This window comes from Drosophila albomicans, chromosome 2R, assembly GCF_009650485.2.
Source record: "Drosophila albomicans strain 15112-1751.03 chromosome 2R, ASM965048v2, whole genome shotgun sequence".
Classification (NCBI taxonomy): domain Eukaryota; kingdom Metazoa; phylum Arthropoda; class Insecta; order Diptera; family Drosophilidae; genus Drosophila; species Drosophila albomicans.
This window is the reverse complement of record NC_047631.2, coordinates 6,674,690-6,694,550: the sequence shown is the minus strand read 5'-3', so window position 1 is coordinate 6,694,550 and position 19,861 is coordinate 6,674,690. Positions and strand designations below refer to the sequence as shown.

The 19,861-nt window shown below is 37.2% G+C and overlaps 3 protein-coding genes across 3 annotated transcripts; 2 read left to right on the top strand and 1 right to left on the bottom strand.

Annotated features, from left to right (window-relative positions):
* Positions 1-226: 226 nt before the first annotated feature.
* On the top strand, positions 227-3,329 carry LOC117575432 (uncharacterized). Its single transcript, XM_034259636.2, has 2 exons — positions 227-709; positions 774-3,329. Exons 1-2 carry the CDS (start codon positions 632-634, stop codon positions 3,240-3,242), a joined length of 2,547 nt encoding a protein of 848 aa, XP_034115527.2. The 5' UTR covers positions 227-631; the 3' UTR covers positions 3,243-3,329.
* A 545-nt stretch (positions 3,330-3,874) lies between these two features.
* Positions 3,875-6,625, top strand: LOC117575492 (ATP-dependent DNA helicase 2 subunit 1). The gene is made up of 3 exons (XM_034259726.2): positions 3,875-4,095; positions 4,156-4,690; positions 5,110-6,625. Exons 1-3 carry the CDS (start codon positions 3,976-3,978, stop codon positions 6,330-6,332), a joined length of 1,878 nt encoding a protein of 625 aa, XP_034115617.1. The 5' UTR covers positions 3,875-3,975; the 3' UTR covers positions 6,333-6,625.
* Positions 6,626-8,469: 1,844 nt separating this feature from the next.
* Positions 8,470-8,977, bottom strand: LOC117574763 (uncharacterized). Its single transcript, XM_034258706.2, has one exon. It carries the CDS (start codon positions 8,874-8,876, stop codon positions 8,550-8,552), a length of 327 nt encoding a protein of 108 aa, XP_034114597.1. The 5' UTR covers positions 8,877-8,977; the 3' UTR covers positions 8,470-8,549.
* Between the last annotated feature and the right edge of the window lie 10,884 nt (positions 8,978-19,861).

The window sequence follows — 19,861 nt, the reverse complement described above, 5'->3', positions numbered from 1 at the left end:
ATTGTGACATTCAAATGGCGCAACATATCTGTTTGCAGCGACTCACGACTGGTTTTAAATTTCGTACTCGTTGGAAATTTATCGATAAGTTATGCGGTGGTCGGCCGATAAATTCAATGAATTTGAAATACACATTGGCAGTTGGTCTGGCAACACTAAACAAAGAAACCTTTGTGATACTCAAATTGAGGAAGAATGTTTGTGTTAAGTTTGAAAGCAAGGTAGGATACGCTTTTGCATGTTATGGGGAAAATAATATTAATAATAATAAATACAAAATTCTAGTCAGTATTAGAAGGAACCTCGAATAATGGTAAAAAACAAAAGTTATGCGCGATTTTTAAAATGACATCTAAAATAACGCTATTTCAAATTACGCGGCTCTTTATTTACTTTTTCGAAACAAAAGCAACGCGAAGTGTTTCCAAAAACTGATTGACATTTTTTATCATACCGTATTCTGGTATGTCACTTCGCTGTTAACATGTATATTTTTCGTACATTGGTTGCGGTCACACTCCGACTCAGGTGTCAAGCAAAACAGCTTTGAGAAAGCTCTTTTTATTAACAATTTAAGTTTCTACGATCAAGCTGGAATTGATAATAAATTAATATTCAATAAACTGTGAAAATGTCGCAGTCTTTTGGCGAGGAATTATTAGGAAACTTGAGCTACGAACGCTCCAAAACATGGTCCAGTTTCTTCAAGGTAAGAGTCCATTAATTAGCAGATCGGCAACTTAAGACGCTTCTTTTTTTTGTGATCGCTGTAGAATTGTTTGGACAAAGATGATGGCAATGAATTTGAATTTGAAGAACTGGGTGAATTGTTTCAATCTGAAGATGAGGCCGACAACAATGACGCCATTGAAGAGGCTAAAGAGTGCGAAGTTAAAGACGATTTCAACAAATCCACTCAATCTTTAACAAACACAGAACTCACTTTGTTATTGTGCCACGGGGATCAAAGCGAGATTTTAAGCCAGACGGTGCCCATTATTGAGGAGCATGAACGCAAGTGGAAGCAGGCTGGCTTAGATCGCATACTCAATACCTTCGATGCGGATAAGATTGAGGAGCATGTAGGCGGCTGGCTGAGACGCCACAAGAGTTCCTTTGCCAACTGTAGCACAGGTGCACCAGCTGCGACACCAGCAAAACCAGGAGAAGTGTATACCAGCAGCCGCAGCAACGGCAGCGATGGCGAGTCTATGCATTCTATGGACACAGCTCGCTATATTCGCGATAGTCGTAAGCGCAATATTTCCACCAAAAGCAGCACTTCGCTGACCACTATCAAAATGTATCGCACGCTGCCATGCAAGCGCGCCGAGCTGCGTGCCAAGTACGCCTGTCAGGCGGATGATCTACTCGAGGAGCAGCAGCATCGCCGTCACATGCAAGCACTATCACAAAGAAGAATTCACTACTTAAGACATCGGGGGCATTGCCACAGTTTCACGAGCGTCACTTTCAATGGACAGCAGCGTCGTAAGATGTTTCGGAAACGACGCTACACATCATTTGTTGCTGCAGCTGCTTCATCCTCATCATCTAGCGACGAATGTGAGTGCAGAAAACGCTGTTGCAGCTACCGCATCTACCGCTATCACAGCGAATGCCATTGCCGAGGACAAGACTGTTTACCAGCCCCATGGATGCGAGGCAGCGGCAATATGTGGACAAAGCGAAAGACGTCTTCCCCAGTGCCCAATAAAATGTGCAGACTGGAAAACGAAGAATTGGAAGACGATTGCCTTTCTAGTCCAACGGAGTTAACCCTTAGATCTCCTGCAAGTATTAAAAAACGGAGAGATGTCTCTGCGTTTTCTAGCCAAGAGCAGGCTCTACAATTACGTTTGCCTAAGAGCCAATCTAAGAGAAAAATGTCTGAGGACTACAATTCCATTTCGGAAAATCCCATTAATGTAAGCACAAAATTTGAGAAGAGTGAGCAGTCCCAAATACGCTCGCTGCACACTGCATCTTCTTTGAATATCAACCAGTCGGCGAAAGCAACAATCTTCTCACCAATATCTCAGACAGATAACGAAGAAAGCGATTCCTCTGAAAATTTGCTTAGTATGAGCCGGAGACTGCAGAAAAGGAAGCAATCTACACCTGAGCAAACTAACTCCAATTCGCCTAATGTTAACATGACAAGGAGATCTCGAGCATCGACATCGCAGCAAATCATGGTGGATTTGCAAAGTGCTGGCTCTGGGAGTTCCATTGATGTCAGGAGTAGAACGAAGGTGAAGGGAAAGCAGTTGCAAAGGAGCTTGCAAGTTATAGAGTTTGATGCTACTACATCTTCTTTACCAAACCAGCTGCAGGTTATGGAAGCGATATCCTCAACAAGATCTTCAGCAGATAAACAAGAAAATGACAGCTATGAGAAGAAGAAAAGTAAGCAAATTCCTACCCAGAAGGAAATTAACTCGAATTCCCTTAATAGTTCATTACATGCCAATGCTGACGCGGCAGCAAGAAATTCAAAGTTTCGTGATCTACAAAGTGACAGCTCTGAGGATTCCAGTTATATGCGTAGAAGAACAAAGAAGAGACAAAACCAGTCGCAACGGAACTCGGAAATTCGAGATTCTAATGAAGCGATGTCCACAAAAGGATCTCCAGCTACTAAACAAAAGAGTCATATCTCCGATAACATACTTAATGGGAGCCAAAGAAGGGAAGAGAAAGGAATGGACGAACTAACTAATACGAATAGTCCAATCCATGCCAATACTGACTTGTTAACAAGACATCCAACACCTAAAATCATAGCACTGCTAAGTGACAGCACTGAGGATTCCATTAATGTCCGCATAAGGCGCAGGAAACACTCCAAATCTCAGCAGCAAGTCCTTGACTTGGATTCGGAGCCACAAACTGCCTTTGTGGTAACTGAAAAGGGGATTCTGCTCCACAAACCATCATCCGTTGGATCTGAAACTGATATGAACTCGAGTGAAAACGGATATGATAAGTTTGTGCTCACGGCGAATATTCTAAGTCCCTTTATTGGAAGACGTAAGGCAAGCCGGTTTATGAAGTATCATATTGGCACATGTACTTATGACAGTCGTTTGCACATCTACTATCGACCATCTGCCAAGATATTAGCCAACTTAAAAGGCACTACCATCCTGGGAGATTTAGATTCCTCTAGTTGCAGTGAAAGCGATGACGTTTTTGAGATGTTCGGTCGATATGGAAGTATCGTAGAATCAAATACGTAAATTTGTAACATAATAATTTATGTTTTTTGGAAGCACCTAGTTATATGTTATAAACTGATTGTTATAGTATTAAACATTTTTATAACGAACTTGGAGTGTTTTTGTTTTTTATCGTTTTGTAATGTCCAGTATTGAAGCATCAAGTGCGTTGACTCATAGATGGTGCTGTCTTTCTGGCGCCATCTGTTAATAGTTATATTATTTTTACTCAAAATGGCACTGCTTATAGTACAGTCTCTAATTTGCGCATGTGGTCAATTTTAGTACATGTTAAACTTAAGCGGTATATTTAAATTTTTAAATAGAAGTTTAGCATTGATGCCCGTATGCCGTATGTAACTATTTCATTTATTTTAATTTAAATTTTGATTAAGACACATTCCGTTTTGAAGATCCAGAAAAGTAGTAGAAATTATTTTTGTTTTACTCCAGCAGTTTGCTCTAATATTGCGGTTTCGCTGACTTTTCGGTTTTCTTTCAGAAATATCGAAATCTCAAATAAAACACTCCATTTAAAAAAAAAAATAAATAGCTTAAAATTATTATTTAGTAGAAAATAAATAATTATTCATAAAATATTGGCTGCAAATATATCGATATCGATGTTTAAAAAATGTCAACGATGTCTGCGCACTCTGCGTATTTGGTCACACAATTTCTGCCGGCGTCGCATCGCTGTTGTGAAATTGGCGGACTTTAAAAACTAAAACATTAACAAGTAAATTAAGGCAAAATGAGCAGTTGGAATCCAGATCGTGATATTGAGTTGACTGATTCAGAGGATGACACCGAAATAAAGCGTGATTTCAATGGGCGTGAGGCGATTCTCTTTGTTGTCGACGCCAACCTGGAGGTAATAATTCCAAACACTCAATTTGCAATTTGTTGATTAAATTATTATTTAAATCGATAGACAGAGAGGCTGATGGAGGCACTCAAAATTATACGCGGAGCCTTCATCTCAGGCATGCTGGTGAACGACAAAGATCTGATGGGTCTAATGTTTTCCAACACCAAGCACAGTCCGCCACCCCACGAGGCACAGTGTCTGGACAACATTGTTGTGCCAGCGAATTGTGCCGTCTTTCTTCCACTGCGGCAACTGACCAAATCGATTGTAGAGCACTATTTGGAATTTATGGGCACAGCGGAGGAGTCCTTTTCCAGCGATTATGGCATAGCTGAACCCGATGGCCGTGGCAACTTTGCGTACATGATTCGACTGTGTATTGAGCTGCTGGAAAAGTGTGGCAAGAAATTGAACAATGCTAAGATTGTGTATATGACAGATATCGAGGAACCCCATTTGCCCTCCAGCATGGAATTCCAGGCTGCTCTGCAGAAGGCCAACGATCTGGAGGGCAAGGAATTCGAATTCCAGGTCATTCCAATGCATGATGACTTCGATTACGAGCCGTTCTACAAAGAGTTCATAACTCTGTCGCGAGGTAAGCGGATAATTAGTAGTATAACTAGTTATGCGATGTTTGTTCCCCTTGTCGGCGAGCAGTTGTAGCCGTTGAGGTTCTATGATATCGCAGAATAAACTGAGCGATATATTCACTCGCAGCCAAGTGAAGTGCAATTTGGCTGCGCTTTTGCAATTGCTTACAGTCTCAATTCGCATAGCTATTGAGTTGTGAATCGTTTTTTTTTTTTAATTAATATTTAATTCATATATTTTAATTATCTTTTTAATGATTTCACAAATATAATAATTAAATATCCATATATTTTATGTATTTGATCATGTACATATGTATATATTACATTTTATACACATCAATTAGAATTATAATGGTATGATTAATTTGTTTGATTCAAATCCCAGTGAATATTTTTACTAATGCTCGTATTTTTCCGACAGCTATTGAAATAGATGCGTTCAGAGTTCCGGATGCGCAACTACAGCGCGAAATTCTGGAGGATCGTAAGCTGCGACAAGACTTTCTGCGTCGTTGTCTGGGACATTTCACATTCTCACTGGGCCCAAATCTCAAGATATCCGCCCAGTTCTACAATTACTTTCAGCGTCGATCCTATCCGCACAAGGTGCATATAATGCGACGTGACAATAGCGTGGTGAAAAAGAAGCGCATGATAATGGTGCGAAAGGAGGATGGCGAGACGCAGCAGATAACTCATGAGTATCAGATTAAAACGACGGGTGGTTGGTACGAGTGCAAAGTGGGTGATGAGACGCTGCGTGTGACGACAGAGCAATTGAATCGCGTGCGCAATTTGCACCCGCCTGGAATGATGTTGCTGGGATTCAAGCATCGCTCGGCATTGCCTACACATTTCTATAGTAAGCCCTGCAGCTTTATGTATCCTGATGATCAGAGCATCGTTGGATCAAAGCGTCTCTTCTGTGCGCTCTGGCAGCGCTGTTTGCACCGCGAGAAAATCGCCATTTGCCTGTTCCTATCGAAGCGCAAGTCTGTGCCTCGCTATGTGGCTTTAGTGCCCGTGGAAGCTGCTCAGCCAGATGACAAGAACTATCGCTCGCTGCTCTCAGGCGATGGCTTTAAGATTGTCTATTTGCCGGAGGCAAGGGACATTCGAGACATCGATATGTGCGATTGGAATAATATTGAAAATACGGCCGCAAAAGAGAATGTTGAACTCTTTCAGAAGGTCATCAAGAAACTGACGGTCGACTATCAGCCAAATCTGATCAATGATCCCAATCTTGAGGTGCTGCAATCCAATTTACTTGCACTCGCCTTGAACATTAAATCTGATGAGGACAATCTTAGCCAGCTGCCAGATCCTGCTGTACAGAATAAACGCATTGAAAAATTTATTCCCGACTATAATAGCATGTTTGGTCCCGAAATTGAAACGGCTAAGAAGCGAGCAGCCAAAACCGAGGCTGATGGGGCCAGCGCTCCAAAGGTGGCCAAAATCAGTGAGGATCAAATTAAATCGTATGATGTTGTCGAACAACTTATCAAGGATAAGCGCCTTAACGGTTGTACAGTCGCTCAACTGCGTTTCATATTGGATACTCATTTTGGGGAAAAGCCTGCGAAATCTGCAACGAAAGCTGTGCTCGTATCACGCATCGAGGAGTTGAGTGTGGACTAATAACATGTTTTTCAATTCCTGATACATAATTGTTGAATTATTATATATTTATTATTAATTTACTAATTCTTATTATAAGCAATCCAGCGAAAGCCTTGGTATGAAGCTACTAAACTGTGTTAAAAGTCTAAATTATGTGAAACACATTCCTAGAGTCAATAAAGTAACAGTGAAACCGAATCTTTCTGAGTTGGCATATGGAACAATTTAATTTTTAATTTAATAAATATTTTATTTTTGATTATTTTGAGATTAAAATAAAAATGAATGTATCCTTTTTTGTAATTAAGCAATAAATTGAAGGCAAGCTAATGAATTTATCTTAGCATATACATAACTTGCAACATTTTACGTTGAAGCATAAAAGTAGTTATGCAGAGGCTGTGGGATATATATTATACATTGCTAATTTGCCAACTTGAATATAGTTTTGATTCCGCGTGTATAGACCTTGGGAAAACAAGTTTCTTGGCATAGGATTATTCCGTATATAACAGTAATATGAATATCTCCAAATTTAATTGTCTCAACATGATTTTGTTTCTTATATCTGAAATTTATACAATAATTTTTTTTAATAAAAAGAACGGAAAATATTTACCTTTTATTTTGCAATTCAATTCTATATACAAAAATGAAATTTGTTTAATTAGATTGATAACAACAACAGAATATTCAAAGTTTTATTATTATTTTTTTATTTAATTATTGCAGGAAAGTATCATCTTAACAAACAATATTCCGTTGTAAAGAATGTTGTTATAATATATGTAGATTAAGTTGAGTTACTGTTGTTAGATTGCAGAGTTGGATCGTCCAAAAGAAGGACATGTTTAGCACGTCAGTCACTGTAAAATTCATAATTTGGCTCTTAACCCGAATGGGATGTAGTACTTGGCGAATATGAATGAAAGTTTTTGGCGACTTTTGGGTCAGAAAACTTTGCACTCGTCTTTGTCCAACTCGCAAGCGAAACAAGCGCAAAAGGTGAGAGTGTTAGCGTCAGTTGCTGCGTTTCTCGAGTGCAAAATGAGTTAAAAAATTATACAACAAAAAAAAAAAAAAATAAGTAAGAAAACTACAATCGAGTGTGCTCGACTGTGAAATACCTGCTACCTACTTTTAATAAAAGCAAGACAGTGCGGTATTATTCCTAAAATATATACTGCAAAAATACTGAACCATTCATAATGTATATAGGGTACGAAATACGTCGGTCAAAACAACTAAGACCCGTGGGAAGATGGCGTGTTTATTTACCCATATAAAAGTATTTCTTAAATTTTTGAAATTTTCATCTAATCGCAACATAATTTTCAGAACTCATGTAGACATCGACTTTATCCTTAAAATTACGCTTTTTATTCGTTTTTTATCGATTTCGGGGTGGCAGTGGGAATAGTAAAAATTTGATACAAACTTGACTGCGGACAAACAACAAATGCTGTTAAAAAATATTATATCTATATCTTATATATCTTATTATATCTTTTTTTAGTCTCTGAGATCTAGGTGTTCATACAGACGGACGGACGGGCAGACGGTCATATCTGTATCGTCTCGGCTGTTAACGCTGATCCGAATATACTTATATACTTTATAGGGTCGAATATGTCTCCTTCTGTCTGTTACATACTTGTAATAGCGGCACAAAGTTATAATACCTTTCTACACTATGGGTAGTGGGTATAAATACAAAAACGCGAGCAGGGAATGGAAGGTGGGAGGAACGCACGCAATGGTAACAGTTTTGTGTTATGCGGGTTTAACTAGAAGCAAACCGAAGAAGAAGTGGAAAGTCGTGCCGTGGCCCGGAAGTTGCAGTTGCTAACGCTCGGGCCAACTTCAAGATGGCCAACGCACTCGCCTTTTACTTTCTTGGCACTTTATTTTAATTTTTGCGGCGTCGCTGCTTGTTTTAAACTTTTTTTGCCGGCACTTTTCTATGCTGGTTACTGTGGAAATTGTGGCTAAGTAGAAATTACTTTAGTTTGCGGTTTGCTCGCATACTTTTCCCGCAGGTCAGTTGGTCAACTCTTCAGAATGAAACCAGCAATGAGCTAAATCGAAGACCTATGAATGCCCTTGCCAAGAGTTTATATTGCAGCAAACGTCATCGTTTATTAATTACATATTTATTATTTAGGTTCTTTGCGTTGTCCATTGAATTAATAATATCTTTAAAAACTGCTAAGATTTCGAAGCATTTCGACGTTGCTACATTGTGTGGAGCGTCTCCTTTAAAACTTCCGTAGCCTTTTGATACAATGGAGTATCCTTAAGATCCCCATTCAAGTCGAGGAACTTTTGTAGTTTTTCATGGTGGATCTTCATCTGTCGAGAATTCTCTGCTAGCAGCAATTGAAAGTCCCGAATTTGGCAAACGTGGCTCAACTTCGTGTGAGTTGTGGCATAACAGTCAACGGCCTTGCGAAAACGTTTCTCCTCGTTGCGGATCTGATGCAGATGAAAGTTTTGACGATTCAATAGAAAGAACAAGAAATTAATCAGGTCCTTCATATCCCGATTGCGTATATCATCCATAATGTTGGCTAGCTATAAAGTATTTCGTAATAATTCGGATTTTCAAAATTGTAAGTGATTTTAAGTTTTTGTTTTGTATTAGAGTAAACATTAATTGAACTGTTTTAGTTACTACAAACACAGACTCAAAATTGGCACAAAACTCAAAGAATGTTGATGTCGATTCAAACATGAAAAATAAATAAAAATTACACATAAATCTTTATTTTTTTTTTTTTGGTTCTAGCGACACTGTAATAGAGAAATGATTACATTCGCCTCACTGATGTTACGCAGAAAAAAACATGGAATTTTAAAGAACACAATTTTCAATAAATATTTTTTTATATCAAAATTGAACCAAGCAGGTAAAATCTTAAATCAGCATAAAATGTCTACAAAAATTTTAAATTGCTTAATATTGAAATTCAAGATATAATCTTGAGTAGAAAAATCTTAAAATTGAGCCAAGAAGTCTAAATCATAAATCAAGATCAATCGTTCTAAAATGTACATTTTATTTGTACAACATTTACATTTGTCCAACTTTTATTAATACATATCATTTTCTCAATAGGACCACCGACCACACGATAGAATAATTCCCAGCCTCTCTTCTTACTAACAGCAATAACACCAGGATTTGGTTCTAATTTTAGAGGAAGGAAGTAAAACAATTCTTATTTTAATAAATAAGATAGATACAGTGTTCTCGACTGTGTGAAACCCGGTAGAAATTTGAATAAAATTATTTGAAAATAGATGAACTGTCAGACAGACGAACATGGCTATATATATGTCGGAGGTGCCTCCTTCTGCATGTATGTATGAACACACAAAGTAATATCTGACATATTTATATCTCACATATTTTGATATGGATGGATTTACTTTTTAATTTTATTTACGCATTATTTCTATTTACTTTTTATTAAAAAGGGTATCGCAAAGTCGATCGCATTCGTCTGCAGCTTTCTTACTTGTTGAGCCTTGAAAGGATTATTGAACAACAAAATCTTGATTTAAGATTTTTTCAACCCAAATATCTTGTTTCACGATTTTTTATATCGAAAAGTTCGCAAATCTTTTTTCAATATAGATTTTTTTCTCTCTGTGTACTTAAAGTGGCAAAAATGAATTATGAATTATTAGAATTATGAATGCCAGTTTTCACAGATCTCGTATATGTATATATTTTTTTTTTTTTAAAGATAAAACTTATTACAGAAAGAGAATCAATTTTAAGCTTATACCCAATAATTATTCAACAATTACCGGCAATTATCGTTTTTTTCAGAATTTGTATCTTATGCAAAAACAATGTGGTCAATTTATTTCAGTCAACCTTCAAGTCTGTGATAGCAACATGTTTAATAAAAATATAAGCAAAAAAGTATTGAAAATGTATTGAAGAAAAAAACTTTTCGACATGCGAGTGCAGGTCATGAAGCATGAGAGAAATAAGTTAAGCTGCAATCAAGGAAACAAACATCAAAATAAGTCGGATACAATTGTGCGGCGATAAAACTACTAAGAAGAGTTAGGTTGGTTGTGTGACGAAATTGTTCTGAGTTATGGATAAAAAGTTTAATTTTTAAACTAACTTTTAGCTGCGCATCAACTGCAAAGTAAAATCCTTTTTCTTTATATTGTATTGTAGGAGATAAAATAGTTTTTGAGTAGGTCAAATAATAAAAATATTTTATTATTGCAATAAATTATTGTGGTAAACACTACAAATTTAACAATCAGTTTTCAGGAGAGTTTTAGAAGAGAAACAACAGAATTTCTTGCAATATCCAATAAACACCATGCTGGCATCATTCAGCATTAAACATATTAAATTGGAAATTCTTGATTGATTTGCTTTTAAAGGAATTTTCTAATTAACGATAGGCGTAATTCATATGCCTCTGCAATGATTGGGGATATTACCATATACATTTATTCGAAGTAAGCAGAAATCAATCTGCTAATTGTTTCATTAACAGTTTTTGGCGGTGGGGATATTTGCCACCATCAAACAAATAACCCCAAAGTTAAATAAATATAAGAAGCAAACAAAGAGCCGCCAAGAATTCATTGCATGTGAGGGAATGTTTGATTGTTTGTGAATTGCAAATGGGTCAAGCGGAAATGTCGCTAAATTCATTTCCGTTTTCAGCCGCAAATACTTCTTGTAGACTGAAAAAGGAAAGGGAGCACAAATAGTGTGAATAAACAATCAACATAAATATAAATATAAATATGACTTGACAAATATTTGTTATTTTCTGTCAACTCAATGGGAAGTAAACATTTAAAACTTACATAAATTTAATTTGAAAATTGCAAATTTGCCAGCTCAATTATTAAAGCAAATAAATACCTTTTTACAATGGTTGATTTGAGTAAGTGAATAATAAATTACATTCACATAATAAACGACTCGAGTATTTGTTGGGTAGTTAATGCAGTCTTTTATTGGATATCTTAATGATTGGAGTTCAGTGTAATACTAGACAGATTTCTGAAAATTTGTAAGATTTTCTTAATGAGATACTGAGAGTATTAATTTGATGTCCCTTAGTCAAATATAGGATTGGATAATTGTTTGAAACGACTTACCTAAATACACAACTCTAATGCAGGAAAATAAGTTGAATGAAATCTTTTTCAACATTAATCATCATTTTATTTATCCTTTGAATTTAGTTGAATATTAATTTTAATCCATATACGAGACACAGTCATTTTGCCATTTTGGCCTTAGATTATAATTTTGTGTCTATTAATTACAATTACCCTTTGGCTCTCTAACAATTATGCAACTTTGTCAATTTACCAAGCAGTCGATTATCCGTAGCAGATGTACAACAACTCCTTGCATGCACTTCCTGGGGGCAATACACAACACATAACCCACAATACATAAGTGGCTGCAAAGGAGTCCTTGTGTGCGTGTGTGTGTGTGTGTGTGTGTGTGTGTGACAAGGTTGCTGGAAAGGCTGCACATACATCGATTATTTGTGTGTGTGCTTCCGGAAATGCAACAAAAGGCTGGCATATTTGCCAAAAGCCAATTGTCAGAAGGTATTTGCTGGAAAAGCAACAATTGAAATCGAAATGAAGTCAAGCTATGCTCAGAAAACTTAAATTTAATCAACATGCTTGCTGTGGAACCCCGTTGCGAATAACTAGCAGCAATCAAATTTAATAGCAACTAGTGGACAACTTGTCGATGTCCGCAACAATGGCCTGCAAAATCATAGAAATATTTGGTGAGGAAATTCAAATAGTTTAAATTAAAGCATTTCAATTTTTGCTAGCCACAATTCAATATTTTTTGTTTTTTTTTTTAGTTTTCAATTCAGTTTTTTTGTCTTTTTATATGCTGCCTTCAGACACATTTTCTAAAAAATATAATACATTTGTTATATTTAATACATTTTGTTATAATAAGCATATCTTGTAGTCAACCACTCTCAAGTAGACAGTTTTAAATTATTTATGGAAAATTGTGGCTTATTTATTTTTAGCGGACTTATCTTATGCTGCATTCAACTGCCTTTCATATAATTATGATAATAGGTGCGTAAGCCTTCTTTTATATGGACTTCGGATTAGATGGGTATTAGACACATGCAATCACAAAAGATTACAGCAAGTCTTAAGGCAGACAGAAAATTGTGTCTACTTTTTGGCATTAATGCTGTGGGTACATTCAAAGCGTGAAAAGCTGCCACAAAATTAAAGACTCAAAGCCTAATCGGGATAAGAATGTATGGCGAATGTATGATATGAAAAATATGCCTTTCAAGTATTCATCACAGTAAAATGTGTTTACCAGTTTTATTACGCAAATGTATTTAAATAATTTTATTGTTGTTCGACATTTGCATTTCATATCATACAAGTTACAAAAATACCTGATGAATAACTTATTGAGAAACAAATTGTTCGGAATACATATTTGAATGCAACTCTTTTTATTTATATACACACATATGTATTTTTAATTAGACCCATAGGATAGAAGTGCATTATAACTTTATGCCTGCAGGAAGTGTATTTTACAGGCAAAAGGAAGATCAAGTTTCAAGTTATTTAAGAAATAACTTTCTATGAACGCTTACTGCAATCGAATTTTAATTGCTTTGGCTGAAAGTCTGGAATATTTTGTCCTTTATGGTATATTTTGAATGTAGTAAACTCGAGGACAATCGTAGCGTTATTACTTGTGTTAATAAAAAGTTAAGTAGTAAATTGGTTTTTGATTTATTTTAAAGACTAAAAGCAAACCAATTGCAAAAATATTAAAATAAATATTCTACTGATAGAAGGTTAATAATTTAATCACAATCTATTCTAATAAAAATAACATGGTCATAAATTTGTTTTTAATTACTATTAAAGATTGAGAAAAAAAAGTTCCCAAGTGAATCATAACAATTTATAGTAATAATTATCTTTTTCTGAGAACAAATTAACAACAATCATCTTTTCCATCCTTTTATTTAATTGTGATATGTAACTGATATACAGTTGCTTTTGATTAATTTTAAGGATTGAATGAAAATTCATTATTATTTGTTACTTCCTGAAATCAGATTAAAGTACATCTGCTGCAAATGTTAACTTCGATTCTTTTGAATCGGATAAGGAAGTGTAAATTCGTCAGCTGTTTCAGAATCATCCGCATTTACACTTCTCTTAATTTGTGCGGTTGTACAACAATCTCCGACCAACCACCTACGGCTGTCAGCGTCAAGCAGCAAGCAGCCTGCCTAGACACTGCAAATGAGTGATACATTGTGTATGCGTATGTGAGTGTGAGTGTAAGAGTGTGTGTGGTGTGAGAAGATGAGAACATGGGTGGCATAAGAAAAAAGCGCAGCAAAGCGTTAAACCGTTAGTCGAGCAACAGCAACAGCAACAGCTGCTGGCGACACCTTGCAAGAGTTGTTCCTGTAGAGTGCTAGACAGAGACAAAGCGTCACAAGGCTGACGTTGCTAATGCCGCAATATGTGAGTGCACATATCCCTGTGTGCATGCATGTGTGTGTTCTCCCTTTGCATACAAATACACACACACATGCATTGTGGTTAAGCAATTTGCGCCAAACGAAATGAAAGTACTAAGCGCATTGGCCGTCACATCTATCTGCTCGCTCACACACACTTCCATGTATATATGGACACACACACACATATGGATATGTGTCTAGTATCGGTGTATGTGTGTGTGCAGCAGGTGCGATATGGCAAATGCTGTCATATAACTGTGCATGTCTGTGGGGTCTTTTTTTGCTGCCTCGTCTGTGGCTTGTGCTAAATTTCATAATTTTTGCCAGCGACTGCGGTTGCTGCTTCCACCTTCCTCTGTCTCCGTCACCATCTCCATATTCATTTCCACCTCCATCTCCTGCTGCTGTTCCTGGTTGTCTCCCGTTCACGTGTCATTCATATCGCGCCATAAACAAAACCAGCGGCCAGCATCGAAGAGCACCCGTCCTCCACTCCGTGCGCCTTCTGTGATCCTCAGGCGTTGCCAGGCACATCGTTGACAGGCGCATCGTTTGTTACTTGTTCGCCTTATTTCGATTTATTTTTATGTGCAGTTCCTTCTGCACTTTGCATTCCGATTTTTTCTTTTCATTTTGTTCATTTTTTTCTACCCGTTTTGCTTTTTTGTTGTTGTTGTTGTTGTTGTTATTGCTCAACCCCTCGGACTTGTTAACTGAAAATACTTTCTCATGCGTAAAATGCATGACAAGCGAGACGTTGACGCATTGCAAAAGCGAACTCCATAGTGTGGGACCAAGGGGGGAGCAAGGTGAAAGGGCATGGATTGCAGGCTTTAGATGCCAAATAGTCTGCACTTGGCGAGAGAAGCGGAGGATTCGCGTCCGGTCTGTTTAGCGCACACATGTATCGATTTGTATGCATACGTGAACTTGATGAAGTGTTTGAGCAAATGTTTCAAACGCTTTACTGCCAGCAATTTTTCAGCATTAGTCTGGCAGCTAAGAGAAAACTTATGTGGCAACTACTTAAATAATAAAACACCGAATAAATTAAATACTAAATACTGTTTTCAATTCTTGTTTTCTATTTAAAACCATCCAAATTTTTGTATTTTCTAAACTCGTACATATAGCTCTCTATTTTGCATTTGAAATTTACTCAAGCAGCAGCAAAAACAATGCAATCCAATGTGAAGTCTGACAAACCTTTCGATGAAAACTCGCAGTAATTGATCGGAAATAAAAACAAACAACAAAACCTGAAAACGTTTAATTAAATATGCAATGTGAATTAGCCTATAAAAAATACAAAAACCGAAAATCAACAGCCAATTGCCAGAGCAATATCAATGGCAAACATATACAGGAAAAGGAGGGAGAAAAATAACAACAACAATAATAACAGGAGCGAAAACAACCATAACAGCAAACACAATTGAAACTTTGCCGCGCTCGGAATATTTAAACGAGGCAGAAACAAAAAAAAAGAGAAGAATAAAAAAAGTTGCATCGGACTGATATAAACATTTATTAAAAGCAACCCTCGACTGAGGGGCATCTCAGGCAATATCCATAACAATGGGGCAACGGCTGCTGATTGTGGGCCCCTCCAGCCGTTCCACTCCCTCCGCTGGCTCTCACGATTCCCCCTTGGCCAAATAATTAAGCCTGCCATTCATTAACCAAACTTGGACGGGGCGTTACAATACAACTGAGCAAAGTTGCGGCCACTTTTGTTGCATTGTTGTGTAATGCAAAAACAAAAGTTTTTACACACATACACACATACACATGTATACATGGGCGCGTGTGTGTTTGTGTGAGTTGAGGTACAATCGACAGATAGAGTTGGGAACGAGAGAGGAAGAGAGCGTGTCTATTGATGCCATGCAAATGCTTTCAGTTAACGGCAAACGTTGCATACTTTCAGGCTCCCTTACCCATTGACCATGTCGAATTAATGCTTCCCTTGCCAGCAGATGATGAAAATTGCAAGTTGGTACTAAAGTTGGCCTGTCAGCGACCCGAGCAAAAATTATTTGCAAGAGTATTTGCATATGGGCGAAGGCAACCATATCCAATTAAGCAAGTTTTATACGCAATCATTTCACATGAATGAATGGTTAATGGGAAATTTGGGTAAACTACGAATTATAATATTATATATTTAATTACATATTTATAAAATATAAATTCAACAATTTTGAAATATTTTAAAGCAGACACACTTCAAAACAAAAACAAGGACCAAGACCTTACAATTCTTGTAGCTGACCAAGTGCTCACACAAATGTGTGGACATTGTGGGTTAGTCAGAGGCTAAGAGGTTTATGCAACCGCAAGAACAAGGGACTGCAAGAACTTGGCACTTAGCTTAGCATCCAAATGTGCCACAAACAACAACTTGGTAAGCAATTATGTACAGTGAAGATTCAAGTAGGTGACCGCATAGATAAGTAAATGAGCGTTTACTGAATGTTCAATCATCAAAAAACGTCCATGGCGGTGGTTATTAATGGCACGTTATCAGCTGCTGCGGGTCCCTTGTCTGTGGCCCATAAGTTCCATTGCTAATAAATTTCATGGTTCTCCATGGGCAGCAGCGGAAAGAGCAGCAACATCATCAGTAGAAGCTACAGCTGCTGCGGCTGTGTTGAAGTTGGAGAATTGTGCATGTTGGTTTCAGCTTGCTCGCTGGCTGCATAAAAAGCCAAGAAATTAGCATAATTTCAGGCGTTGCGACGAGCAACAACACTTGCGGACCCCGATAAGGCGCAAAATGAACGCGACTTCTCTCTGCATGCATATGTATGCGTGTCCGTGTGAGAGTGTGAGTGTGTCTCTTGTTATTTCGGCCGCATCGTGTTCAAGTTGCGTCATGTGTGAGCCACTCGCTGCATTTGATTTTTTTGTGCTTGGCCATGAAGTTGCTTGTTGGCTGGCTTGCATGCTTGCTAGCTTGCAACATGTGGCATAGATACATAACATACATAGATACACACTGGCAACCATGTGATTTGCATAAATGCTCAACAGCGACACATTGGTTGATTCAAGATCTCGGACAATGCTTCCGTTGGGACTCACAACTTGAAGACTGTAGTGCTTAAGTTTTTGCAAAGTGATTAGTGCGCTTTTAAAGAGTTTAACAAATGTTGTTTGTATGTGCCTTTAAGAAGTAAGAGTCAAAGTGTCTTAAGAACAACATATAATCCCTTTAAATTGTTATATTGTTCTTAAGACATTTTACATGAAATAATTTGAAAAATATTTGTTGTTCATATATTTTCCTAGTTCCTTTTTAGTTTCAGTTTGATTATCTAAATAAAACGCAGGAATCACATACGTTTGCTTAGAGTGTTGTGTCGTTTTTAATTGTCTCAAATTCAGCTTTGTATTTTTCGGTTTCGATTTGTCTTTTAAATTCCCCATCAACAATAGAAGTCTATGCCTTTATCCCGCATTTAAATCTCGTTTCTGCCAAGAGCCAACACGCTGAGTCACTGTCAAATCCCCATCAAACTGATATGCCACCAAGTGACAACCAAATGGAGAATGGCAGCATAACAGAGTATACGCCTGTCGGTGATGGAATTCATTTGCCTCAAAATCAGCTGCCACTGCTGCCACTCATAGAACGCACACGGACACGCCCACATTCGCTGGTGCGTAAGGTAACGGTTGTTGGCAGCCACGTTCTGCGTTACGTTAGTAGAAACAGCAGTTTGTTCATGAGGCGACACCTGCGACCGAGCTTTCAACGCTCGCAAGCAGCTCGTCATGATCAACAGATGGACTATGCGAATGCCCCCGATAATGATCTGGAAGACATTGATTGGCTTTCTTCCAACCCAAGAATGCTGCAATCACCTTTGGAGTTTAGTTCTCATCATCAAATGCTCGAGGCCAATGTTGCTGAGAGCTCATTTTGGGGATTGTTCAACTGGAAAATATATCTTGGCGTGATTTGCATATTTCTAGCGCATTCTCTTTTGAAACTTTCATTCCGAGAGACGTACAACATCAGCTAAAGGCTTAGATCTTACTGCATGAAGTAGTTGAAACCAAAGTAAAACAACAAATCATAGAAATAGTCAGATATTAAATAATTAAATAAATAATACAACAAATATTGTTATATAAATAACATTTATATAACATGTATATAAATAACATTTGTAATAATTTGCAATATTATTAGAAGCAAACCAAAGAAAATAATCAAGCCATTTGTCCTATTATCCCTTATGTACATATATATTTAAAATTAAAAAAATTAAACATAAATTGCAGTAAGAATACAAATTTCAATATAAATAACATTCATTTGTCATAGAAAAGCGGAATTATTGTGAAACGATTCTTGGCAATGGCATTAATAAACAAGTAAGAAAGCTACAGTCGAGTGTGCTCAACTTTGACGGACAGACCAACAAACGGACAAATAGACATGGCTATATTGTCTCGGCTGTTGACGTTGATCAAGATAATATATACTTTATGCAGTCGGAGAAGCCTCCTTTTACTCTCTATAAATAGTACCTATTTAGACTTTTAACTATAGGAATTTAAGAAATGTACAATAGACACATATTTTTCCAACAGACAATACAATTCGTCAACTTAGTCTTTTCATAGCTTAAACAGCATTGATCAGGTTTCATTTAATTTGTCGCTCAATAGATTGCAGTGTATCCCAAATTCGGTTTTCAGATGCAACCTTAGTTGAGTTAAGTTGGTCGCACTTGTGCCTTCTGGATTACGAGACCAGCTGGAGTTCTGTTTTCGTTTCATCCAATTAACTTTTTGGCAAAGGCATATGTACGTATTCATATTACTTATTCATATCGATGTATGTATATTGCGCTTATTAAACGCTTCGACTTGACTGCCACACAGAGAGTGAGAGAGAGCAACCAGGGAAACAAGAACGAGTCAAGTTCAACGCTGAAACAATTCATTTGCTTGGCACTCAGAAGCTTAGATGCTCCACATCTGCTTATTCCCCAAGCTGCGTCATCGTGTGTATGTGTGTGTGTTTGTATGTCCATATATAAGTGTATACGTGTATATGTATGTGTGTGTATAGAGGGGCCAATGATGATGTCAAGATGCGCACTTGCTTCATAATTCAAAGTGGCAACACTTTTGCTGGAAACTGTAAACTCAACACGACACAAGCCACACGCGCCAAGAAAATGAATGATAGAAATCATATCCCCAGGCATTTTACCGACATTCTAATACGTGATATAGTATTCCGATGTGTGGGAAACAGACACCACTGCGATCCTAAAAATGAATTGAAATGTCAGTGGCTGTGTGGCAGCAGCAGTGCTGCATTTGCTGGGAGTCATTAATAATTGTACTTGGTCACATGGGGCGTATGAGCAACTCTTGGCGAGTAATTTACTTTGATCAATTCAAGCACTGACATCAACAATGCAAGTAAAAATGCCACCCCTTTTGCACACTGCTTGCACATTTATTTCGGGTCACACTCAAGCCACTTTTGCCACTTGGCACTAATTAAAATCGCTCGTTAGCTAATTTAAATGCCAGCAACTTTTGTAGTAACTACTTTCATTTTTCAGCTCTACTTTGCCACAATTAATTGCTGCATGTTGGCATAAATTAAGCACTGCCTTTGTCCTTGCAATGCCATTTCGTACGCATACGAGTACGTACATGGGTAATGCGGACTCCTTCTTCCAGCAATTGTTGTCGTTGCTTTCCGCATACTTGTTCGTACTCGTACAATTCCTTTCGGTTTGTTACTCTACGTTAGCTACCTGAAATTTTAGAAGCATACTTGAAACTGGGAGCTACAATTTTCTGTGCAGAATTACATACGATTTCATTGCATTTAAGAAACCTATTGTGAATTGAAATTAATTCGATTTTAAACAAAAACAATGAATTTGCAAAGTGGTAAATATATTCCCAATTTTAAATATTTAAACTAAAGAAAATATATATGTATATATAATAAAAAACGTT